Raw genomic sequence first — 27,761 nt, forward strand, 5'->3', positions numbered from 1 at the left:
CCTTACCGACTTCTTTTTTTTTTACAAAATATTCGAAAATTTGCTCTGATCTTGAGAGCAGACGCACACTTCATGTGGAGACAATGTACTTAGCATATCACAGTTTGGATTCCAGAAGGGCTGCTGACAGACTTCAGTTTGTATTTTCACTCGTCAAACAATATAACCTTAAATAATAAAATATCGCCATTTGGTATTTTTTGTTATCTTTCCAACGCATTTGAGTGTGTAGATCACGTTACGCTCTTAGAACAACTCAAGTTCTATGAAATTGATGGCTTTAAATAGAGCTGGTTTGTGTCATACTTAAAATGCAGAATGCAAAAGCTTGCGCTGAATGCTTTAAACAATATTGGAAGGGTGCAAAATTTTCGTTGTAGGTGGAGACCGGTTCTAGACCCAGCCCATCAAAAGATGTAATAAAAGTGGCAAAGTCTGACAAACGTAAACATAAATACATACATAGGCATTTGTTCCGCTCAGTGAAATGAGAATTTATCGATTGGTCAGTCGTTTAGCGAGAAACGGAAACTAATCAAGGCCCACGAGGTGACTGGCGTTGCAGAGACGTTGCAGGTTGAACACCTGCATTATCATACATGAAACCCAAGTACGGTAAAAATGATCAAATGCAAAACATAATTTACCGATAATTTGCTGAAAGCGACCAATAGAATGAACTGAGGATTTTACTTGGTGACAACTTGGTACACGTGTCGCACTCAGAAGCCCGAAATCAATTCAATCGTTCATTTTATACAACACAATAGAGCATTAATCAATTAGCAAACACATTCACGTGTTACAGAAGGGGTGTAAAAGGGTTGCTGATGTGAAACACAAAATAAAACAAACTGATCCTTACTAATTCTTTCTCCGGGCAGAGGACGTAACTGTAATAAAAACCGCAGAAATCTAGGCTGCAATACTAATACCAGAGTTATTGATGACAATTACATTAAAAAGCGCTGTAACAAATTCTCTTAAAGTGTTTGATGAAGAGAACAGCTAGCGACTTCCAACAAACTTCAAACTTAATTTACACGTTTCATACACTGTTCGTCGTTTACAGCGAGACAAAATAAAGAAAGGAAAATAGTTTCTAACTTTAAAAATGCCTGTTATTAATGTGGAAAATGTCAGCATCAATAAGACGTTTTCATTTATAAGGTACTAGTGGAGAAATCAGGCGATGCCCAGGTATTTATTTATACGTAGCTCTGCATCTACGCCCCTACCACACAGCGTCTGGCCTTTCGCTTAATGTTGACTTCATATTTCCTGAACTGTGTCTCTCACCATCATACAATTTTTCACTTACATTCAGTGGTATGTATGCATACTGTCTGTTAAATGTGTCGCGAATGTAGTTATTAGTAAAGAAGTAATAAATTATAAGGTCATGCCTCATGCGGTACTTTTACTTAAAGAACAGCAGAAAAGAAGTAACCGTTAAACATTTTTCCTTTCATCGTTTTGCAGGGGTTGTAAGCGAGAAAAAATTTCGCGAAGATTTGAAATTATGTGTAAAGTCGCTAAGTGCTCTTATTCTCAATTAAAGTCTGGAAATTCACCCACCTCGGGCTACTACACTTATTTTTCAACCCCGCCCCCTTGGTATATATGTAAAGAGACATACCCATTTTTATAGTATGTATGGATTATCTCGCTCGTAAAGTAATCGGACGTTGTAAGCTATTCTGTATATGGCAGTTCAAGTCTTTAAAGAATCTGGGTTAGGTGGAAGTGGGAGGGCGGAAGTTCACTGGCGCACGCACACGCGCGCGCGCGCACACACACACACACACACACACACACACACACACACACACACACTTTATATTTCCGCTGAAACAAAAGTAATTTATTGTCTTCTATTAGAGTTCGCCTGGTCCGCCTCGATGGTTTAACACCTCCAACTAGCTAATGGCTCCACACACTTCCTATAGAGTCCGTGTACGTCCGTTAAACAGCAATACTATATACACACATCAAAAAAAGTTTTACATCGCCCTGGTTCCCAGAACTCCTGAAGATAGACTGACTGTGGACACTGTATCAGAGACGCAGTCCCTTTGACTGTTCAGAGAAGTCACTAAACCCTCCCAAAGATGTAAACAACCATGCATGAGCAGCGCCTATTAGACGGAGAGGGTCAGACAGCCGATCAGTTCCAGTCATTCCACCAGGAAGGAGGTACACGGCTCGTGTTGTCTGTAGTTCAACCATGCCTAGACGGTCAATACAGCGGTTCGATCGCGTCCGCATTGTTACTTTGTGCCAGGAAGGGCTCTCAACAAGGGAAGTGTCCAGTCGTCTCGGAGTGAACTAAAGCGATTTTGTTCAGACATGGAGGAGATACAGAGAGACACGAACTGTCGATGACATGCCTCGCTCAGGCCGCCCAAGGGCTAATACTGTAGTGGAAGACCGCTACCTACGGATTATGGCTCGGAGGAATACTGACAGCAACGACACCATGTTGAATAATGCTTTTCGTGCAGCCACAGGACGTCGTGTAACGACTCAAACTGTGCGTAATAGGCTGCATGATGCGCAACTTTAATCCCGACGTCCATGGCGAGGTCCATCTTTGCAACCACTACACCATGCAGCGCGGTACAGATAGGCCCAACAACATGCCGAATGGACCGCTCAGGATTGGCATCACGTTCTCTTCACCGATGAGTGTCGCATATGCCTTCAACCAGACAATCGTCGGACACGTGTTTGGAGGAAACCCGGTCAGGCTCAACGCCTTAGACGTGTGTGTAAGCTACTGGGTATTAGAGGTACCGGCTTGTACAGAAATCTGAACCACCACCTCTGAAGTTCTCACTGTATGGTGGTAGAACATGCAATGTATGGTTTTCATGAGCAATAAAAAGGGCGGAAATGATGTTTATGTCGATCTCTATTCCAATTTTCTGTACAGGTTCCGGAACTCTCGGAACCGAGGTGATGCAAAACTTTTTTTAATGTGTGTGTACATAGTGTTAGAAGCTGGCCAAAGCCGGTTTTCACGCCCGCGCTCGGAAAGGCATTTGCAAACTCTCGCGAATCCTTTCGTATAGGGAAACACATTCGCTGATCACTGACTAATGACACCCTGCAACACCACCTCCGCCCCAGAGGGCACAAAACTTATCTTCTGCACCGCAAGTGGGATGCCAACCGACTTCTTCTATTTATTTTACGTTCAGACCTTTCCACCAACCACCTTCAGGAGCCACTTGTAGGAATATCATCAGACCACTTTCTAATTCCATTCTAGAGCTCCAATCAGGGCTTTTCTACTACATTTTTGACAAGTGGTGAGAAACACGAAACCATCGTGGCAAAATCACTCGCCCTTGAAAAGAACATACCAGTCTAAAATACGCTATCGGGCACCTATTAATGGACATTCATGTGGTGTGTGGCCACCCTTCACTCTTATGACGGCTGTAACTTTGCTCGGGACGCTGTCAGTTAGGTGTCTGATGCCTGTGGAGGAATGGCACTTAACTGTTCCTCAAGAGCAGAAAACAGAGAAAGTTGTCATGTTGCACGCTGGTGTCTGGAGCGAAATCATCGTTCTAACCCATCTCAAAGCTGTTACATTGACTATTGAGAAAATTTAGAGAACCGACATTTGAAGCTGATGGCAGGATTCTACTGCTGCGAACATATACTTAGCGTAACCACCACGAAGGTAAGATACGAGAAATTAGGGCTCATACGGAGATATATAGATAGTCTTTTTTCCCTCGCTCTTTTTGCGAGTGGAATAAGAAAGGAAATGATTAGTAATGGTACGCGATACCCTCTGCTACACATCGTCCGATAGCTTGTGATGTACACATATAGAGGTAGATGCAAATTTATTCTACCTATTAGGATGTCAGTCCTTTCATTTATAGGCACACAAACCTCACAGCATAATGTTGTCTTTATCGAAAAACAAAAGACGGAACTTCTGCTGCTGATTGTGTCTCATGTCAGTAAAAATCTTCGTATTAGTGTCTGATTTTCTCACTGCAGTCACTTGGCGAGACGTATGTGAGCTGCTGAAACATGTTTTCCCATAACACATAGGGGAAGCGGTATAGAGGTCACATCTCAACTGGGCATGGATGTGTGTGGTGTCCTTGGATTAGTTAGGTTTAAGTAGTACTAAGTTCTAGAGGACTGATGACCTCAGCTGTTAAGTCCCATAGTGCTCAGAGCCATTTGAACCATTTTGCACCACATCTCAACTCCAAATTTGTCCCAGTATCGCTTAACCGACTTATTCTCACGAATCTTCCAATCTTTGATATATAGCACTTGTATCCACCTGATTTTGAGGAGTAAGAGATGTCTCCCGCCAAGCCATAGACCTCCGCTAATTCTCTTGAAATCCCATGATGTTCCCGTAACACTGTTCCTTAAGTTAGAAGGCTGCCTAGTCCCCTATCCATCACTGAGAAGGCAGAGAGTTACCACAAAGAGAAAGAAAACACATTAACGTGCAGAAATACATTCACAAAACATGCAGTGTATACGACGATTGCCCAAAGAAATTCAGAAACATAACACCTACAATTCATCGATATCTAGTGAGCGTCTAAAATATACCCTTGTACGTTTCCTAATCTCCATTTTCGCATTCCTGTGATTACTACGCTAGAAATACGACAGTGTAATGGTGTCAGAGTCTTCGTTGAGAGCATAGAGTTTTATGAGAAATACCTTACGTTTCTTTTACAAAAAGAACATACCTACATAATACAAATCTAACAATCACAGCGGTTACAATACACTATCCATTGAAACAGTTAAACTGATGCAACAGCCTCACACCTCCATGATAACATGGTAATATGTTCCATATGGAGTGTGTAGTACATATGGATAGTGGTAGTTACTTATTTGAAAGCAAACCCAGTACTTACACCCTTCTCCAAATATCGTGCATCGGTGACATACCGAGATTATGTGTAGGCCAGACTGTACACAAACAATTTTCTCACAGATGTTGCTGTACGACAGAGTGCATTGTCATGCTGTCTCTGAACTTTTACTCTTCTGTACACAATAGAAAATGCTCAAAAATGTGTTCATACCCTTCCACGCTTTGAGTTCTATTAAGCGCTGTGAAGGGACCACAACCTAGCAATGGGAAAAACACCCAGGGCGTGCACCACCTTATCCGCACTTCACTGTCAACACTACACACGACTGCAAATAACGTTCTCCCGGTATTCGCCAAGTCCAAATCCTTCCATCAGGTCACCACAGAGTATAGCGTGATACAGCACTCCAAGTCAGTCGCTTTCAGGTATCCACTGTCCATTGGCGTCACTCTTCAGAACACCTCTAGCGTCGCTCAGATTGAGCTCAGAAATTTGTGGCGTACCAGGTCCTCGTCCATTGCACTCCATTCTTTTTAACTCCCTGCGCACAGTCGTCGTGCCAGCTGCATCGCTGGTAGCCCTCTGGAACCTTCCCTAATACAGTGAGGAAAACTGTTGGCTTTCAAACCAACTTCCAGTCGTCTCCTATGAATAATACAGATCCTATATGGCCCTTCTCTCCGAAGTAGACCACAAAGACTCAATAATACTGAGATCTGGCAACTGTCGTAGCCACAAATCCAGTCCTGGACGAAGCGAGCTGTATGAACAGGGACCTTGCCGTCTTGGAACGCAGCGTCACCACTGGAGAACAAATATTGCAGAATGGGTTGGACCTGATCAGCCAAATGATCAGGCAATCCTTGGCAGTAATGCGACGTGGCAGAATAACCATGAGGCCCATGGAATACCGTGACATAGTTGATGACTTCATCAGCCAACCCTTTCCCTGATTCAGTCTTGGAACGTAAATTCGGACAGAAGTTGGAAGGAGTGTGTAACAAGATTCTTCCGACGAAATGGTTTTTTTTTTTTTTTCATTGTTCCATTGTTCTGGCAGTATAGCTGTGGCTGGACCTTCTCCTGTTAAGAGCATCTGCGTCACTGATATGTGGTTTTGGAATTCCAGCTCGCCGTGCAGTTCCCAACTTATGCAGCTCCCTTCGTGTTGTTTTGGTGCTAACAGGGTTCGCAAATTCCGACATTCTGTTCTGCAGTCACTTTTGCGGTTGTTCTCTTATTTTCGCCATAAGCCTCTTAAATGACTGTGTGTCACGATCATTCAATAGACACTTCCGTCCGCGTTGTGACTTAGCAGCTGTTTTTCCGCTTTCCCTATATGAGATGTAACTCTTCGAATTGGTGCCCCTCTTGAAACACCAAGACTTCGGTTCCCATAGTTACGGAAGAGCCCACCATGTGAGCACCAACAACCTTCCCACGTTCGCTCGCACGTAAGACTGAATAACGCAATCACAATCAGACAGAAGAGTGTTTTGATCAACGTGTTGGCGGCATTACACAGGTGTGCCGTTCCAGATCAAATGCAACGCCTCAGCTTGCAAGCTTGGCTAGCACCTCCATTTGTATTCAAGCAACCGTTTCTCGCAGTGTTTGCATATTTTTGTCCAAATCCTATAGTTAGCGCATGTGGGGAAAGCGTGCAATGACGTTTCGATAATCGCTGAAACAACCAGTTTTCGGTTGTACCGTTATGTTATTCACTTCCAGTTTAACTTTACTTTTAAAACAGCTCAACATAAGCGGTTTCTGAAATATCTGATTTCCGTTTCTTATTGCGGTTATAAACGTAGACATCGAACAAAGATTAGAAAACTCTAAGACTTCTTCAGACTTCGGCAAGCTTCAAGATACATAGAATCAAAATATTAAATAAAATAAGCAAACAGTCCGTCCACTAAGATACTGAATAGTACGAAAATTACCACTATTCTCCAACTGATTCAAACTTTTTGAAAGTCTGCTAAAAAATCATGTTGCAATCGAGGATTGTATCACCAACTGAGAATTACTAATAGTCAGGGCTAAATGGTGAAATAAGTTGCTCGTTTCCATGGGCTACGAGCAGATAAAAGCATATTGTGTGGACACAGAGTCACAGACATCAGATCAGTTGCGTTCCATTTTTATTATAAACTATGAATGAACTGTTAAAATTTTAAAGTTTTCTCATTAGATAATGTCGTAAATTTGTTGCACCTCCGCCCGTTCTTAATATTTTAAAGCAAATGTAGCAGTTTACTTCGGCAGATACTTCCAGACTAGCGATGGTGGCACTCTGTAATAAAACTGATGTCCGGCGTCTACAGGGAGAAACTGTCTTATAGACCAGATGGGGCAAGTATTGCATGTACACGCGTGCCATCGTCTAATAGGCCGTGCTGTTCGTCGCTCGTTTCTGTCAGAGTTTTTATTAAAAAAGCACTGATCGCTAATCCAATTTCCCGTAACCCAATATTTCAAAGCAAACAAAATTTTATAATGCACCTTACTCCTTTTTTCTGAATTGTTTTTAAAAGCCAAGAATTTTATCCCTGTTGCGAAGGTACATTCATAAACCAGTTTATTTACCCACTTGTTACCGAGGAATTAAAAAAAACGCCGTTTATAACCGTGACCATATAAATACCGCAAAATACCGACTATTCTGAGCAAAAACTCTGGTATCGCCTTAACCGGACGCGTTTTCCCATCTATACGCCCTAGCACGCAGTATGGCTGCCTGGTGTGTAGCCTACACTAGCTGCGACTAGGGGGCGCCTTGACCCAATAGGACAGCACGGGAACTTCGTGATTACCTCTCGCATGTAGTTACGGCGGACTGCATCTGTTAGCGAGTGGACACGGTACCTTAGGTTGGTGAGCTGTTGCTCGTGCTTGGTGAGCCGGATCTGCTGCTCCAGCTCCGAAGCAGCCTCCATCCCCGAGTGCGGGCCCGCCATGACGGCGCTGCTGTAGTTGCGGTGCTTGGTGAACTTGCAGCGGAAGTCGCCCACCGGCCCGCAGTGGAACATGTAGCAGCTGCCCGGCACCTGCCACACAGACAACACACGTGTTATCGCATACACCTGCCCACAGCCTGGACCCTCCTTGCAAAAAAAAATGTCATAAAGCGATTACGGTAACAAATCAATCCTACTCCCCAAAACAACATATGCGGTTCCTATCAGTTACATCTACATCTACACACATACTCTGCAAGTCACCGTACTGTGTGTGGCGGAGGTTACCTTGTACCACTACTAGACAGTCTCTCTCTCTCATTCCACTCGCAAACAGAGCGAGGGAAAAATGACTGTCTTATGCCTACACAGGATCCAAATTTCTCGTATCTTCGTGGTCCTTACGCGAATTTTACGTTGGCGGCACTAGAAGCGTTCTGCAACCGGCTTCAAATGCCGGTTCTCTCAATTTTTTCAATAGTACTTCGCGAAAAGAGAGTCATCTTCCCGCCAGGGATTTCCATTTGAGTTCACGAGGTATCTCCGTTAATACTCGCGTGTTGATCCGAACCTACCGGCACTAAATCTTCGCAGGCCGCGGTGGCCGAGCGGTTCTAGGCGCTTCAGTCCGGAATCGCGCGACTGCTACGGTCGCAGGTTCGAATCCTGCCTCGGGCATGGATGTGTGTGATGTCCTTAGGTTAGTTAGGTTTAAGTAGTTCTAAGTTCTAGGGGACTGATGACCTCAGATGTTAAGTCCCATAGTGCTCACAGCCATTTGAGCCACTAAATCTAGCAGCACCGATTTCAAGTGCGTGGATGTCTTCCTTTAATAGACCTGGTGGAGATCCCAGCACTAGTCAAGAATGGGTCGGACTAGTGTTCTACACGCGGTTAACAGATGAGCTACACTTTCCTACAATTCTGCCAATAAACCTAAGTCTTCGATTCGCCTTCCCTACTGTCGTCTTATTCTTTCCGTTCCACAACGATTTGCAACATTGCGCTAGATATTTAACCCACGTGACTTTGTAAAGCAGCACACCACTAATGCTGTATTCCAAAATTACAGGTTTGTTCTTCCTACCTATCCGCATTAAACATACATTTTTCCACATATACACAACGCGCGGGTTTAGCCGAGCGGTTTAAGGCGCTGCAGTCATGGACTGTGCGGCTGGTCCCGGCGGAGGTTCGAGTCCTCCCTCGGGCGTGAGTGTGTGTGTGTGTGTGTGTGTGTGTGTGTGTGTGTGTAGTAATTAAACCACCTGGAGCATAGTCCAACATTATCGTTTTGGTGGGGATGTCAAGGTGTGCAGAGGCATTATGTTGCATGGGCATACTTACGTACAAATTTGTTAACAGGATACACTCACTGGTTAACTGTATTGCGTTACTGTACTTACGAATGTGCGTCGTTTGAGGGGTGCATTCCGTCCCGACTTCATTTTAGGGATGACAATGCGCGACCGCATAGGACTGCGCGGTTGGAGCTATTGGAAAGAGAGGGTATTAGACGAATGGGGAGACCTGCCCTTTCCCCCGATTTGAACCCTGTCGATCACGCGTGAGTTGAGTTGGAACACGTATTACTGCACCGTCACATGCATCAACTACCATTCAGCGGTAATCAATTGCTCTGGTGAGGGAATGTAACGCCCTACCACAAGAAATACTTACCAAACGTATGGCCTACACGGAAGCACGCTGCACAGTATACCCTTCTGCAGTAATCACACATCTTAATAAGAGCCATGACTCGCCATTTCTAATGTCCAGGGGATAATCACAAATCTCGGTGACGTCAATGTAACTACTGTCTGAATAAAAGTGTTATTCCTGTTCGTCTCGTGTATTTCTCTCGGTTACCTTCTGTGTCATACCGTAGGAGTTCTTTCTACGAATGTTCCAAGTTTCATAAAGCTATGTTACCTGGTAGTCAAACGTCATGTGAAAGATACTTTCGTTCTTAAGATTTGCATAAGAGTGTTTTGTCCGATGAGCTTACTTAGGGAAGAGAGAACGTGGAACTTTACTGACAGAGCTCGTAGCGAAACGGGAGTGTTACGCCCTTGCAACAGCCAGACGGCAGACAGCAGGTATTAGCCCCGATTCAGTGCGCCACTTCAGACAGACACGGAACATAATCCAGGGTTCCAGTTCATAATCCGCTTATCACGAACAGTACGCTATCATTATTTCTCTCCCATCGTGGGCGAATTTCCGCGATCGGCTTTTTCCTTACTTCACAAGTTTAACTGAATTCAAAGTGAAGCACCACATTGTTTGACTTTATTATTAGGTTGGTGCTTAAGTTCGTAGCATTTTTGTTTTGCATATTGGTATTCCTGTTGCTATGGGTTATTTATAGTTCAATGCTGTTATATGAGTTCACATATTGTCTTTCGTCGTTTAGAGATGATGGAGCTGTGGACGCTAGAAAATGGAGTGCCAAGTAAAGAAATCGGAACATTTCCAACATATTCTTACGTTTGAGTTCAGGATGGCCGCAGCAGAAGCAGCCAGAAACATCTCCGAGGTGTACGGAAATAATTTAATTGGGCATAGCATTGCAAGAAAATAGTTTTCTCGTTTTAAGGTGGATTGTTTCGACATCTGACACTCCGTTTTCAGGAAGACTTTCGGGGTTTGTTGAAGATCATTTACACTCATTAATCCACAACGATTCCCATCAGGGTACTCGAACTGGCAAATGTGATGGAGTGCCACCATTCAACCCCATTGTGCGACATTTGCTTGCAATGGGGAACGTTCAGAAATCATGTTATAGGTACCGCATGCTCTAAGCCAGTGACCATGTGTGCTATGCTTGCTCGTCATCAACTGGATCGTGAACACCACCGATTATTCCTATCCTGTATCTTTATTGGTAACGAGAATTGGTGTCTTTATGCTAATATAAGGCAAAGAAAGGAATAATTGAACCCAAACAAAGCAGCAACTCTCCGTACGAAGACCTGCGTGCGTCCACAAAAGATGTTATGCAACTGGTGGAAAAGCGACGGTGTGGTGTACTAAGAATTGCTTCCTCGAGGTGTAACCATCAGTGCCGGCATTTGTTGTCAACAACTGAGACGTCTTGCAGACGCAATCCGAGAACAACGACCAGGCAGAGTGCCTGGAGTGATTCTGCTCTGCGATAAGGGCCCGCCCGCATTCTGCTACACTGACAAAAAAAAAAACACTATACAGCAGTTGTGATGGGAAGTCACTCTGTATCCCCCCTTATTCAGCTTATCTTGCGCCCTCTAATTTTCATCTTTTCTGCTCTCTAACGAACAACCTTCAAGGAACTTCCTGTCCGAATGAAACTGCGCTCCAAATGTGGCTCGACAAGTCCTTCAGCTCAAAACTACGTCATTTCTGGAGTCGCAGAATCGAGAAGTTACCCCAGCGTTAGCGGATTTGTAAATAGTGAAGGAGAACACACATGTATTATTGATGACTAAAGTCTTTGTTACTTGTATCTGTTGCGTTTCGTAAACTTATGCATCAACCCAATGCAATTCCACTCACAGATCACCAGTGTTTATCAATCAGGTTATTAATTTCGGTCAATGAAGGCAATCTTCAGACGTACAAATATGCGTACAGTGGTAGTTTGATTTGGTTTTGCTTTTTTTTTTGCTTTAGGGCGCAAAAAACAACTGGGGTCATACGCGCCGAAGTCAGAACTATGGAACACGAAGACAGAGAGGAATTAAAAAACGACTATACGTCAGTCCCATTGGCATACGAGGAGACAGCTAGAAATAGGCACGTGGAAAAAGGGCTAAGAAAGACACCATACAGAGACGAAGGTCCAAAACTAAAAATTAAATGGACTTTGCCATATTGCTTTGGTGGATAAAAAGTAAAACGCTGTCGACAACCCGCTCGTAATTTGCTAAAACGGCAGATAAATCAGACGGCAAACCCAAGCTGGAACGTAAACGGTTAAAAAATGGGCATTCCATCAGGAAGTGGTGGACAGTTAAAACTTGGGCGCAATGTGTACAAAGTGGTGGGGTAGTGCCACTTAGCAAATGACGGCTAAAAAGGTGAAAAGGCAGTGCCCAACACGCAGCCTAGTTAAAATGACCTGCAGGGGGAGGGGTGGGGGGCGAGGTGGGATTGTCAAAGCCCTGGGAGAGGTTTAATAAGCCGGAGCTTATTCCCGTAAAGGAAAAATCAGTGGAAAAGCGGAAGCTATTGAAGATGCTCCAGGAGTAAAGACGATCAAGACATCGCTGAAGACGCGTGAGATAGATCCGTGGACAACTGCAATAGATGGCAAAATCGTCAATAAAAAGGGAGCCGGAGATGCCCTTCGGGAGACAGACCATTATAGGGTTAATGGCGATAGCAAAGAGGACGACGCTCAGGACGGAACCCTGAGGCACACCGTTTTCCTGGATAAACGTGTCCGACAAGGCAGAACGCACACGCACATTGAAAACTCTGTCAAAAATGCGTTAAGGAAACAGGGCAGGCGACCACGGAAGCCCCACCTGTAAAGAGTACAGAGGAGACCAGTTCTTCAGCAGGTGTCGCAGGCCTTCTCCAAATCGAAAAACACAGCTACAGTCTGGGATTTCCGCAGAAAACCATTCATGACATGGGTGGACAAAGTAACGAGATGATCAACTGCAGAACGCCGCGCTCGGAACCCACACTGTGCATTCGTCAGTAAATTGCGAACTCGAGCCACCATACCAGCTGGGCATGAATCATACGTTCCATCACCTTGCAAACGCAGCTGGTAAGAGAGATGGGGCGGAAGGTTTCTGTCTTACCGAGCTTAGATGTGGGTATGACGGCGGCTTCACGCCAGCGTCCGGGAAATATGCCCTCTGCCCAGACGCGGTTGTACGTGTTAAGCAGAAAGTGCTTACCTGCAAGAGAAAGGTGCTGCAACATCTGAATGTGGATGGCGTCTGGCCCTGGGGCGGAGGAACGGATGAACTGAGAGCATGATCGAGCTCCCTCAAAGGAAAGGCGACTTTGTAGTACTCACGATTCACAGAAGAGGAGGGTATCGCCCGAGCCTCCTCAACTCGTTTCCGATAGGAGAGAAGAGTGATAGTGGGAAGAACTCGAAACTTCCGCAAAATGGTGGCCCAAGGTGTTGGAGATAGCAATAGGATCCACAATAACATCGTCTGCTACTGTCATGCCGCAAATTGGGAAATGGATCTTGGTCCCAGAGAGCCGTCGGAGGTTGGCCCACACGACCGGGGAATGGTTGGAACTGTTAAAAGAAAAAGTTAATGAAATCCAGCTAGCTCTTTTGCTATCCAGAAGAACGCGACGACACTTTGCACGCATCTGTTTATAATGAATGTAGTTTGCCATCATAGGATGACTGTTAAAAACGCGGAGAGCACGACTCCGTGCGCGAATTGCGTCGCGGCATGCCTCATTCCACCAAGGGACTGGGACACAACGGGGTAAAGAAGAAGTTCAAGGAATGGAACGTTCTGCAGCAGCAAGGGAAATGCTTGAAAGGTATTCCACTTGGTCGTCACAACTGGGGAAATCTTGTTCTTCGAAGGCCGCCAGGGAGGAGTAAAGCTGCCAGTCAGCATTAGTAAGCTGCCCTTTAGGCGTGCACGCGGAAAGAGTAGGAGGCAGCAAACGGATAGCATAGGGAAATGGTCGCTCGAGTAAGTGTCAGAAAGAATGGACATCTCAAGACGATGGGCAAGCTGGGCAGTGCAAAAGGATAGGTCCATATGGGAACATGTGTGCGAGGAGTCAGAAAGGAAAGTGGGTGCTCCAGTGTTTAGGCACAAGAGGTTAAGAACGTTAGCCAAGAGGGCACTCTGACAGATCCAGGGAGAACCCCGAAGGGGATGATGCACATTAACGTCACCGAGTAGCAAATATGGGGGAGGTAGCTGCCCAATAAGCTGAAGAATGTCTGCCCTGGTGACATCGAATCACAGAGGGAAAAAGTCAGATGGAGAAGGAAAAGGCGAAATGCAACAGCTTGAAGGTGGTAGTCAGGGAGATGGGTTGACTATGAATGGCGTCCTGTATGAGCAGCATGACGCCCCCGTGAGATGGAATGCCGACCTCAAGGGGAAGGTCAAAACGAATTAGTAAGAAATGTGAAAGCTCAAAGCGGTCGCGAGAGCTCAGTTTCGTTTCCTGAAGGCAGAGTACAAGGGGATGTTATGCTAAAAGCAGCCGTAAATCCTCTTTGTGGGACCGAAGGCCGCGAACATTCTATTGGAGGACAGTTATGATGAGGAAGAGATGTAGAAGTGTCAACATGGCGGCTGCAGAGTGACAGCCGGTGTAGAGTCGACACTACACGAGACAGAAGCGGGAGGATCCTGCCCCATGAGGTCCACAGAAGCGTCGGCTTGCTCGTGCGGTCAGTCCATGGAGTCCAACGCTGAAAAACGGTTGGTGGTGCGCACTGGCGATATGGAGGCTGGGTGGGCGAAGGTGTCACGTGATGGCATCGTCGAAGAGGATCTTCGAGTTGGCAAAGGAGAAGACTTCTTTGAGCCTTTCTGGATAGAGGAAGACTCGGGTGTTGTTTGGTTAGAGGGACAGAGGAGTCTTCACGGGAGTACTCCTTCTGTCCTTTCCAGCCTACCGGTTGTGTAGCTGGTGGCTTCGCCCCGTGAGGCGAGAGTTTGACGGCTTGTTGCACATCTGACGATGCTACGCTGACACCGGGCCATTTCACAACCCCAGAGCTGAATTTGAGGTCGCGTGTCTGCGTCGCTATGTCCTTCATGGAACGAGAAGTAACAAGAACACAACTATAGGTACAAGACGGGAGAAGAAAGGGTTTGTGACTAGCCATTAACTTGCGAGCGACTGAGTAAGGCACTTTTTCCTCTACCCAGTTCTCTCGGACAGCCCGCTCATCAAGATAGACGGGAGAATCCCGAGAGGAGGCGGCATGACCACCAATGCAGTTGATACAGCAGGGTGAAGGGGGCGGACAATCGCCCTCATGTGCATCCTTATCACAGGTTACACATTTGGCAGGTTCTAGTGTGGTTGAAACGATAACACTGGTAGCAGCGCATCGGATTCGGACTGTACGGCTGGACTGTGATAATTTCATAGCCTGCTTTTATCTTTGACGGAAGGACCAATCTATCAAAGGTGAGAAAAAGAGCGCAGGTGGGCTCTAAGGAGGAATCATTTCATTACACTATGAACGGCAATGACACCCTGATCAGAGAGGTAAGGTTGGATTTCGGCCTCAGTTAGACCGTCGAGCAGCCTGGTATAAATTACATCACGGAAAGAATTTAAAGTTCTATGGGCCTCGACATGAAGAGGGTAGCCGTGGAGAAGCAAGGCAGCAAGCAGTTGTGCTTGACAATCAGGAATAGTCTCCAAAAGCAAAGTGCTATTCTATAAACGAGAGCAGGATTTCACAGGGCCAGGATTTGCATCAACAACTTTTTGAATAATAAACGGATTTACCGTGGCGAAGGACTGGCCTTCTTCAGTACGTAAGACCACGAGGAACCGTGGAGCAGCGTTTTCGTTTCGTAGAGTTTGATTGGGGGAGATGATTGACTCATTGCGGGAAAATCTCCCATGATTGCCAGTATCTCCGATGGCGCAGGTCTTCCACCTTAGGACTCGCTTCCCAAGCGGGCGCACCTGCCTTAGGTGATTGCTCACACCTCCCGAACACCTGACAGAGGGACCAATCGGCAATCTGGGAAGGTTGCAGCTCAGGCAATCAGCCCTCCCTGGGCCTCGCCTGTACCAGGAGGAACGTGCGAACCCTACCCGCCGACGCGCAGCTGGGAGTTACGCGTTATCCAGTCACCTGTTACGCGTCAGACGCGTGAGCCGGCCTTCAGAAGCGCACAGAGAGGAAGAAGGAAAAGAGGAACCTCAAAAGCCGAAGCGGAGGAACGAGAGGAGAAGGGAAACAAAGAAAGGAAAAAGGGAGTGAAAAACAAAGATGGGACTGTTCTTATGTCAGCGACAGACAATGCAGAACGTTCCCAATAACATCCCAGACATGTTTCCCAAGGTAGTGGAAAACGAGTAGCAAGAGGATAGACATGCAGCACGGAAGGGAAAAAATGCTGCAAAGCCTGGGGCCACGTGGTTGCCGGGGGGGGGGGAGGGGGGAACATGGAACCTACGTAGATGCAGTATACTAAACATATGTCGTTACACATGTGGGCGGTACAGTCACGATGATTTGTTTCTTTCATTCTTCATTATCGATGTTTTTGGAAAGCCTGAAACGGTGTCGTAGATGATTTAAACAAAGAAACATTAGAGCAATAACATATCGTGTTTAGCACAACGAATTCGAGAATTTGTTCTCATTGTCAAGTGCAAATATTTACGTGACTTATGTCTGATGTTTCCAAATGTGTTTTTCCGCCTTTCTTCCACTGTAGTGGAGTTTTTGAAACTATACTGCGATCGTAAAACCAGACAAAACAAATCTTGGGATGTTTTTTACATATTAACGTTAGAAATAGTATTTTTTCTGTGAACTCTCAGGTACTTTGACTCTTCCTTTGCAAAGAAAACCACACTCATGTAAGTCATCAGTGACACTGTCTGTTCTTGAAATCAAAATGTGTTACCCAGATATTATGGCAGTACGGTTTCACGAAGAGTCTGGATACAGTCGTGCCACATTTTTCTGTGGATTACGTTATTTACATAAAGTTTTCAGTTATACATTTTTACCTGCACTGTCTATTCCTGACATTTAAACTATTGATTGTCTTTTATATTCTGTTGTCTTGCAAATGTCGAGTAGTCTCTGAATAAAATAATTTATTTATGGAATTCACTAGAGTTGTTACACACAGGAGAAACATTTGATAAAATTAACAGAATCACTATCCAGTTTGTTATTGAGAATTTCTGCCCCTTGCTTTTTTGTGATGAACAAGGATTTTCAGCTCCTCCATTAAATGCACTGTATCCGATTTCTGGAAGCGGCGGAATATCTTAAGGTCATCTATGTTTTTGAATGGGTGGCTAGTATTTTTTATGACCGCGTTCCAATTGATGATTTTGTGAATTTCTTATACTTGTGGTAGTTTGCGTGCTCAATGTATTTAAATCGCAATGATTAACCAAATTAGCTTCGTCACAAAGTTACAAAACTTGAGTACCACAAAGCAGCATTACTAAATACATTTTGACACTTTGAGAAAACAAGTTAGACTGCCGTACTGATACGAGTGACGAACCTGCATTCTGGAACGCTAAATGTTGCAGCCGTGCGACATTTCACTTGGTTTCAACATAAATATTCGTTAATCAAGTGCGCAAAATCTTTTCAACGAGAGTTAGTGCAAATAGATACAAAAGCACAGGTAATTGTGCTTATATATTTTACAATAAAGTGTAACGAAGAGGGGGGGGCTTCATTAAAAACTAATCATAACTAGGTTGCAGAAATACACAACACCATTGTACAAAGCAACTGGTTATTAAAATAAAAGGTCTGAAGCACGCTAATAAATGAAGTAGAAACAAACTAGAGAGCACTATTGAAATCATGTGTACCTCAGACGAATAGATAATACGCATGAAAACAGCGATGATTATGTCCGGTGACGATTGTTTTCTATTTCTTTGCATACAGTTGTGAGCTGTTTTGGATGCTCCCGATGGGCAAAAGAGCTGTGCGGGCACAGCATGTTCGCTCATGTTTTGTTCTGCTTTATTAGCGAGCTTCATTTCTTTTTTGTTTTTACTACCAATTGCATTGTACAATGGCACTGCGTATTTTTATAACAGGTAGTATTATTTTTTTAGTAAAGCCTATTTCATCGTTACATTTTCTTGTATAATATTAAGCTCAATTGTCTGCGCTTTTATATCTATTTGCATTAACTCCTGTCAGAGATATTTTATACATTTAATTAAAAAGCATATTTCTATTGTAGTTATGTGAAGTGACGTGCAGAAGTGACCTCTAGCGTACCAGAATGGAGGCACGTCGCTCATCGCTGCACGGCAGTATGTGCGTGTTTTAAAGTATTAACGTGTGTGTATCACAGTGACGTTTATGGTGCTCAATTCTGTAACTTTTTGACGAAGCTTGTATGGCTAATCATTGGGACTGTGTCATCCACATATGCAACGGCACGATACGTTTAGTATACTATTACTCAGGAATGGGAATGTTTTAACGGTGGTTAAATATATTTCTGATTCCGTACTGGTAAATAGACTCTCAGAAAAAAATAATGAATGAAATATAAACGACACACCCCGTACGGAAGCAAAGAAATAAAGCGGAGAACTGCAAAGGTAATAATAAAGGCGTAAAGCAAAGAACCAACAGTGAGGTTGGTGCATCACCGCTGTCTGGGGCGTCTCCAGACACGTCTTCTACCTGGAATCTCATTGATTAGAGTTCTCTTCAGTGGTGAGACCCGCTTGGGATAGCCTCGATGGCCAGATAGGGCGTGTTTGGAGACCACCGGACAGCGGTGGGATACTAACTTGACCGTCGATGAAGTCTTCACGGGTTGTCAGCCGAGTAGCATCGTAGTCTCGTAGCAACGTTTCGATGGAATTCACCTCCATCATCTTCAGGCGAAGTGTCGGGGTATCGTCGGTCGCGGGCTTATATCTCTGCGGTCCAGCTGAGATATAAGCCCGCGACCGACGATATCCCGACACTTCGCCTGAAGATGATGGAGACACATTCCATCGAAACGTTGCTACGAGACGACGATGCTACTCGGCTGACAACCCGTGAAGACTTCATATATGAAATTCGCCGAGAAAGCCTGCACTCGCATGTAACTTGACCGTCGCCTGCCATACGGCCCAAACAACCAGTAGTTACAGTCTGGGGTGCATTTCTTTTCGTAGCAGGACTCGTACGTTTGTCATTTGCGGCACAGTTACTGCATAGCGGTATGTCGACGATATTACACGCCCCGCTTTGTTGCATTTCAAGGCAACCAGTCCTGGGCTTACATTTCAGCAAGATAATGCCCGCCTTCACACGCCGAGAGCTCTATACTGCTTGTCTTCGCGTCTCCCAAACCCGATCTTGGCCAGCAAGGTTGTCGTATCTCCAATTGAGAACGGTTGGAGCATTATGGGCAGGGCTCTCCATCCAGATCGGGATTTTGACCATCTAACGTGCCAATCGGACAGAATGTGGCACGATATCCCTCAGGAGGACATCCTACAACTCTATGTATCAATGCCAAACCGAATAACTGCTTGCATAAGGGCGAGATGAGGACCAACACGTTATTGACTTTCTCAATTTGCGAATCTCTCTCTCTTGAATGTATCATCCAATTTTCGTGAAATTGTAATCATTTGTTTATCTGTGAGTGTACATTAAGTCTGCCGACTTCTGTCCCATTCGGATAACTTCTTCGTGGTGAGTCCTTTTTTTAATGTCTCAGAGTGTATAATAAAATAAACACTTCCTGGATCGCTGAAAAACCCTGCTGTAACTATGTGCTTACTCATGCATCACAAACATTCCGTATCAGTCACAGTAGCAGAGAAGCAAACAAATGAAGCAGAGGACTTCAAAAGTTATAACAACATGAAGTCGTAAAGCAAAGAACGAACCTGTCAGACGACGTTAAGATAAGCAAATGCAAAGAGAAACGTGACTTTTTACTCGTCCTTACTAAGAAACGGACATTAAAATGACTGTTACTAATTTCTAATTTGAGAGCCATTTGTTAAGGCAGGCAAGTTCCGATGCATTATTTCTTGGCATCTGTGAAGCCTTAGACATAGTATCACACTAATTCTCACTAACGAAAGTGCAATCATATGGGATACCCAACGAAATTTGTGATTGGATTGGGGACTTCACGGTAGGGAGATGCGATGTTCCGAAGTGACTGAAGAGACCACTAAAAATGAAAATTTGAGGAAGGGCTGGAGTCTTGTCATGCAGATTAATCGCTTAGGGGAATATTCGCGGAAGCAGGAAATACGGCTTCAGGCCCCAGTCCAACAACAATTCACTGTATTGGATTTCACTGTTTACTCGGAGTACCTCACTCGTATTATTTGATGTAGAAGCGGATGATCAAAAAGTTTTATTTCGAAGGCCGTACAGTCCAAAACTCGGTGTGCCAATCACACAAAATCGCCGTGGGCATTGCAGCTATCATCCCACCGACGCACCAGGTCGAAGATAACCGTTTGATGAAACAACGTGTAATCCTGCGTGAAGTAGTCCATAACTGTCTACTGCACATCCTCCTCCGACAGGAATCGTCTATCCTTCAAAGCCTTTTGTAAGGGATCGATGGCGCGATATCATCGTAAGCAGAGATCAGGACTACATGGAAGGCGCTCACGTGTCTCACACTTGAGTTGGCGTAACCTCTGCATAACGACATTTATGGTATTGTAGACGTGCGTTATCGTAAAGCAACAGCACCGAACTTGGCGCACCATTCCATAATGGTGGATTTCGACATGACATGCTGTCCCAAACACATTCTTCATTCTGCGGTGGATATCTACCGGTGTTCGTCCTTCGGCAGCAAGAAATGTTAGTCCTGTTTGTAATCATCCAGTATACAAAATGTCATATTTCACGTTTCCGTATTAACAACACGCACGTAGGAAATACACGACTGGCATACTAATCCCTTGCCTACTACTTATCGATGCTGATATACACGCTACGTTGCATATACAATGCAGCAGCGCCCTCAAACGCAAATTTTTTTATCGACAGTTGTTTTATTTCACTGAATTTGTCCTCGTCGATTTTATCATTTCACGTGAATGAATTAGGTGAATTAGTAAATTTTCCTCATGAGAGGCAAACCACAATCCTCCGTCATATCCAGTCCGCTGCTGATCCTAATCCGGAATGCAGAACCATCAGTGTTGGTTCGAAAATAATACAATGGTGAGCCAGAACATTATCACCATCTGCCCACAACGACAATGAATGCCACCCGTTGGCGTTCCGGGTAGGTGACACGGTAAGAATAGTATGTAAGAGGAACAGGGACTAATCCCCATTCTAGCCACAGGGAAATGGGTAAATCGAATGACGTAAGCGATTTTGACTTCGGCAGATTGTTATAGCCTGGTGCCTGGGAACGAGCATCTCAAAAACAGCAGGGTTGATCGGCTGTTCGTGTGTAACTGTTGTCAGCGGCTATGGAAACTGCATAAAGGACGATGAAGCAACGGACAGCCGTTAAGGCGCTGGACGTCCACAGCTCATCACAAACAGTGGAGTGTGAAGGCTTGCCCGTTTGTCACAGAATACGTGCAGCCTTACGACTATTCCGACGGGACCAGAGCCTTCAGCGAGCACGAATTTAACAAAGGAATTCCGACAGACAGCAACTCTGTGACAGTTTTTGGAACCGTTGGGTTAAAGAATACCTATTGGAGCTCCGGAACTACCATGAAGTTAAACGCCCATCGGGACGAGTCTTCCCCTTTCGCCCTGGCGACATCGTGCTGATCCAAGACCTTCGTCCGCGACATATGTGGAAGAAGGCCAGGATAGAAAAGGTACTACCAGGAAGAGACGGCAGGGTAAGGACGATAATACTCCGGACACCAGAAGGTCACATCATTAGTCGTCCTGTGCAGCTGGCCGTACCTTTGGAGGTCGACCAGGGTGGGGAGGATGTCACAGAGTGATGTACTTCTCGCAAGTGAGAGACTGTTTGTTTACTCTTAGGACAATGTATCTTTGACTTGTATATTCTATGTTCTGTGACTATGGAATAAAGTGTTGTTGGACTGCTAATCGCTGCTCTATTGTGAATCACGACATAAAAATTTTGGTGACGAAACCCGGGAGAGACTTTGCCCGAGACAATTTCCACGATTGCCGTTGTGAAACACGAATTCTGGACGCACGTCACGCGGCAATACTACGACGGGTTTTACTGCAGCGATTTGTTACACCACGCAACAAGCTCTTCGACATCATACACAGCTAAGTTCAACTGAATTATCACGCAACGTGTTTTGTAGTGCCATTTGTAAAGGCAACTGATTACATTATTGCCGCTGTGTACTGCTACTGTAGCTGTTCGATTAGCGCTTTAACGAATTATCAGATCCTACGCTACGCCTGTAGATTGTTAATGACTAGTGCTGCCATCTAGCGACCATCAATTGAACTACTTCGACTAGCGATCCAAAGATAACACCTTACTAGGACCAGCTGATCGCTAGCCGACACTGCTTTAAACTTTCGAGTAATCGGACGGAATGGACGTGCCAGACCACAAACCAGAAGCGCAATTACACTCTCTAAAGAGAAAACGTATGAGAGAAAGAGCAAACATTACGCTACTCGTAGCGGAAGTTGCAAGGTTGCCCGACACATCGGAAATCGCGGATTATAAATATTACAATGACAGATTGGGAAGCGTTCTGAACCGCCTCGTTAAATTAGATGAGGATATTCACGAGTTGTTAGACGATGGCGAATACGAAGAAGATGTTCCTAAATGCGAAGATTATATAGACACCGCGAAACTCACAATTTCCCGATTGTCTCACGAAATAGAGAAACAGCTTGCGAAATCGGTAGCAGACATAAAGATTCCCGACAATCCGCCGGCACAATCTGTAACAATGAGTGTTCCCACAGCTTCAGTAAAACTTCCGCCGATCAAACTTGAGCCTTTTTCAGGCGATATTGAGACATGGGCGCGATTCTGGGAGCAGTTTGAGCAGTCGGTTGACAAAGATCCAACGGTAACTACAATCAATAAACACATTTTTCTTCGCGGCTATCTCTCGGGAGAACCAAAGCATTTAGTGGACGGTATTGCGGTGACGGCCGAGACGTACGCAGAAACGAAGAGCGTGTTATGGCAACAAGGATCGAATAATTCAAGCCCACTTAGATTATCTCGAAGCCATAAAACCAATTAAGCTGTCCACCCCAGAGGAACTTAATTCAACATTCATTGAATGCCAGCGACGTATTCAAGCTCTCCGGGCACTTGGGGAAGACGTGAACGGATACGGTCGAGTCCTCGCGCCGAAAATTTTACGCGCTTTTCCGGATGATATATGCCGCCGCAGGATAATTCACGCCAAGCGTACAGGAATATCCGAAGGGGACATTTTGCAACTGATGGAGTTTCTGAACGAGGAAGTCGACGGGGCGCTTACCACGCAGAAGATACGCGGTGAATTTTCAAGCACTTCTAATAACCTTCCCACAGCGTCCACACTTCACGTACACGCGAAATCTAAAAGATCGACTCTGAAGGATACCAGCGTAAAGGAACCATTCTGCGTCTTTTGTGAATCTGACGCTCATTGGGCGCAAGACTGTAAGAAGATCTTACGCGTTAATGATCGAATAGATAAATTGAAACTAGCAAACAGATGCTTTCTTTGTCTTCAACGTGGCTACAAAGTGTCAAATTGCAAAAAGAAAGAAAAGGCTCGGTGTGTTAACTGTAAAAGACTGCATCATAAGTTCATTTGTGAGGAACGAAAGGATATTAGGGGTCCTGCGGGTCAGACAAACGTTACCTCTGTGCGAAAGGTATCTGTCGCTCCTCACGGATATACGTACCTTCAGACAGCTCAAGTATGCGTCTCAGGACCTGCAGGATTGAGCAGGACAACGCGATGTCTACTGGACGCAGGTAGTCAGTCCAGCTTCATAGCAAAATCGCTGATTGATGATCTGAAACTGCAAACGGTAGACCGACAAGAGATAACCGTTTGTTCCTTTGAATCAAACCCTACACGCCCACCCCACCGCAGGCTTGTTCAGTTTAATATGAAGGGGCTTTGGCAGAATTCTTCAGTGCCACTTACTGCCTTCGAAAGTACTCACGTTACTTACTGCCTTCGAAAGTACTCACGTTATTTCTCACCAACCTTCAGTCCCACAACATATAAAGAGTTTACCAGATGCCCGTAAGATTACGCTAGCAAATCCGAAAACCGATTCAACAGAAGATCTTCCCGTGGAGTTTCTTGTAGGAGGCGATTTTTATTGGAAGATAGTGAAGCACAATTCGCCCATACGCATCTCTGAAACCTTAGTGTTAGTTCCTTCTCTGTTTGGCTGGATACTTAGTGGTAACAAGTCACAAGTCTGTGTGCATGCAACCGTGGTAAATTTTGCTCAGACTGACCGATCTCCTCTGCACTCGGACAATGATTTCAGACTCTTTTGGGACTTGGAAACTATAGGGATTACTGCCGATCAGGATCTACCTGTGAACAACAAGGATACGAGACTTCTTGAAGAGCTTAGAGCATCTTTCTTTATAAAGGATCATCGAGCAGTCGTTACACTTCCCAAAATGCAACATAAAGTGCTTTCGAGTAACAGACCTATCGCGGAAAAACGATTCAAGCACCTCAGGGAAAGATTTCAACGTCAAGAGACATTTAAGCAAATGTATTTCGATCTTATGCTAGACTACATTACGAAGGGGCAAGTAAAGGTCGCTCCCACCCCACTCTCAGGAAAGGAGCTATTTTATCTCCCTCATCATGCAGTGAGGAAGGAGAAATACGGAACCACTAAGTGGAGAATAGTCTTTGACGCCTCATCTCACGAAAACAATGCACCTTCTCTGAATGAGGTATTAGAAGTAGGACCGAACCTATTACCAGAGATTCTGGAAATTTTACTGCGTTTCAGATTATATTCTACGGCTATCGTCGCGGACATCACACAAGCTTTCCTTCAATTAACCTTGAACGAAAAGGACAAAGACTTGACCAGATTTTTCTGGTTCAAGATTAGCCAGGATCAAACAGGAAATCTTCAAACGACGGACGAACTAACAGAATACCGTTTTAACAGACTCCCATTCGGCCTGACCTGCAGCCCATTTTTACTTTCTGCAACACTAAGAGAACTTGCCGACAAGTGTATGACAGCATTTCCCACCGTAGCGCCACTTATAAACAAGACTGCATACATGGACGATTTTGTAATCTCAGTAGAAGGTGATAATTTGGTGATAACTATATGCTATGAACTTGTAACCCTAACGAAATTCATCAGTCTCCCCTTATCAAAATGGGCTACCAACTGTGAACAACTCCACACTATCTGGAGGGCAAAAGGGCGAGAACTCCACACCCAGAGTCAAGTTTTAGGTGTAGACTGGAACACCGCAGGTGACTACTTCTGTATCGATCCTAGCGAAATCATCAGAAGGTCGTCAGAAGAGCCAGCCACCAAACGACTCCTTTTACAATGTACGGCTAAATTCTATGACCCACTCGGACTGTTTTCCCCAGTTTCTCCTGTTGGGAAATTGCTATTCCAGGACACATGGTGCCGAGGAATTGGCTGGGATGAACTTATGCCCTGGGACTTAGGGGCACGATGGCGCGCTTGGATATCTAGCTTACCTTCATTGTCACATATACGTGTCCCTAGATGGATAGCTACAGCTCATGGAAGAGACACTCAGCTGCACGTATTCTGTGACACCGTTCTCTACAGCACGATATGCGGCGATCTGTGGCAGATCTGACGACAGAGTACAATGCTGGTACAGGCATGCGAGTTTCGGAGTCCATGTTTTTCACATTTTGGCCCAGTGCAGCATCACTTATGGGGCCATCGCGATTGTCCTGTGGATCAGTAGTAACGTGTTGAATTGTCGATGAACTACGTTTCTTGTTACACCTAGTCGATGGCCTTGGCTGGATATGCCTTCGTCGAGGCGAACTGATGCTCAAAATATGCACAACGCCACGGATGCAGGCCGCATGGGGATGTATTATGCTATGGGGGACGTTCACCTGTGGTTCCAGTGTACCTATGGTAGTACTCGAAGGCACTGGGACAGCTGTGGACTACGAGGACGTTAATAATACATAGTTGGTATTCCTGAGGCATACTGAATCTCACATTTATCTATTCCCGAGACATACTGCTTCTCAGATTCATCTATGATAAAGATGTAGGCCAAAGAAATGAATTAAAATTTGTACCATTGCTGGGATATGAACTCAGCTCTTCTGCTTATTAGACTCCTACACTATCCGTTATGCCATACTGGCACTAAAAATACCACAGGTGCACGGACTACCCTAAGACATCTACCTGATATGATGCGGACTGAGAGGAAAGCGTGGCTGAATGCCATGCGAGGAGCCTGGATTTGATTCCCGGCCGGGTTGGAGATTTTCTACACTCGGGGAGTGTGTTGTGATATCATCATCATCATCATCATCATCATCATCATCATCATCATCGATGCGCAAGTCATCGAAGTGACATCAAGCACAAAGACTTGCCCAGGCGGCTGAACTCCCTGAAAGGGGGCTCCCTGCTAAATATGGCATACGCACATTTCATTTTGTGTACATCGATGCACATGTAGTAAGAATTTTTCTGCTTACCGCCCTTTTTATCCGGATGCTGAACTTCTCATGGTCAACCTCGATTTATCTTTTTAGTTACTCCCAGTAGCTCAACTCGTTTCAATGAAAATAATTCCAGCAGTGAACTACCAAGTCTTTAAAGAATCATAATTCCATATTTAAAAGAGCTTTAGACATCTGATTCCTCTACACGTGAGTTAATGTGTTAACTATCTTGATTTATGCATGAAATCGGGAAAAAGCTTACGAAAGGTTTGAAATTATGCTTAAAGTTTGTTGGAAGTCGCTAGATGCTTCCATTATGAAACAATGCATGAATGTAAAGTGAGTAATTCGCGCCCCATTTTAAGCAAAAGCTAGTTTTTCACTCATCTCCATGTTTATGTCATATCTCCTCAACTATGTGTCGTACAATGAGGTAATTTTGCAGGTACATTCAGTGGCTTATGTGGATACTGTCTGCGTTCATTTGTTGCGAATAAAGTTAGTAGTAAAGAAGTAATAAATTTAAAAAGCATTCCTGATGCTGAAGTTTTACTGCATGAAGATCAAAAATGAAGTAAGCGACAAACTTTTTCTTTTCATCATTTTGTCGGGTATCAGCGAGATGAAGATTCGTTAAGGTTTCAAATTATGCGTGAAGTTTGTTGGAAGGCGGCAAGTGCTCTACTTCTCAAATACTCGATGGATATAGTCCCGGCATTTATGCGCCATCTGTTGCGCTAGCTAAAGACAAACACAGCATCTTACTGTGATACTTTTATTCTTCTCATAAAACTTTCAACGTAAGACTATACCTCTTGATTAGTATATTACGACAGCATTTTAAATTTTTGAATTAGATCAATAATACAAAATACTGAAAATCAACTTTTTGTTGTCCCTGGAAGCTTAGATAGGCAACCTGCAACTGGTACCGCGTTTGGGATACAAATTTGGTAATATACACTGAAGCGCCAAAGTCGTATAGGCATGCGTGTTCTCATACAGAGATACCAAAACAGGAAGAATACTGGGATGTGGTCGGCAACGCCTGTATACGACAACAAGTGCCTGGTACAGTTGTTAGATCGGTTACTGATGCTGCAATGGCAGGTTATCAAGATTTAAGTGAATTTGATCGTGGTGTCATAGCGCACGAGCGACGGGACATAGCATCTCGGAGGTGGCGATTAAGTGGGGATTTTCCCGTACGACCATTTCACGGGTGTACCGTGAATATCAGGAATCCGGTAAAACATCAAATCTCCGACATCACTGCAGCCGGGAAAGGATTCTGCAAGAACGGGACCAACAACGAGTGACCAACGACGACTGAAGAGAATAGTTCAACGTGACAGAACTGCAACCCTTCCGCAAACCGCTGCAGATATCAATGCTGGGCCATCAAGTGTCACCGTGCGAACTATTCAAAGAAACATCATCGACATGGGCTTTCGGAACCGAAGGCTGGAAACATGTTGCCTGGTCGGACGAGTCTCGTTTCAAATTGTACCGAGCGGATGGACGTTTACGGGGATGGATACAACCTCATGAATCCATGGACCCTGCATGCCAGCAGGTGACTGTTCAAGCTGGTGGAGGCTCTGTA

At 44.8% G+C, this 27,761-nt stretch overlaps 1 protein-coding gene across 2 annotated transcripts in view; it reads right to left on the reverse strand.

Annotated features, from left to right (window-relative positions):
* LOC126092430 (YLP motif-containing protein 1) overlaps positions 1-27,761 on the reverse strand; it is a 639,037-nt gene that overhangs the window by 598,382 nt on the left and 12,894 nt on the right. For both annotated transcript variants that reach the window (XM_049908029.1, XM_049908028.1), the window contains exon 2: positions 7,749-7,930. In XM_049908029.1, the coding sequence (XP_049763986.1) occupies positions 7,749-7,930 (182 nt within the window). The remainder of the gene's footprint in view (positions 1-7,748; positions 7,931-27,761) is intronic.

The sequence above is a fragment of the Schistocerca cancellata genome, chromosome 7, assembly GCF_023864275.1.
Source record: "Schistocerca cancellata isolate TAMUIC-IGC-003103 chromosome 7, iqSchCanc2.1, whole genome shotgun sequence".
NCBI lineage: Eukaryota > Metazoa > Arthropoda > Insecta > Orthoptera > Acrididae > Schistocerca > Schistocerca cancellata.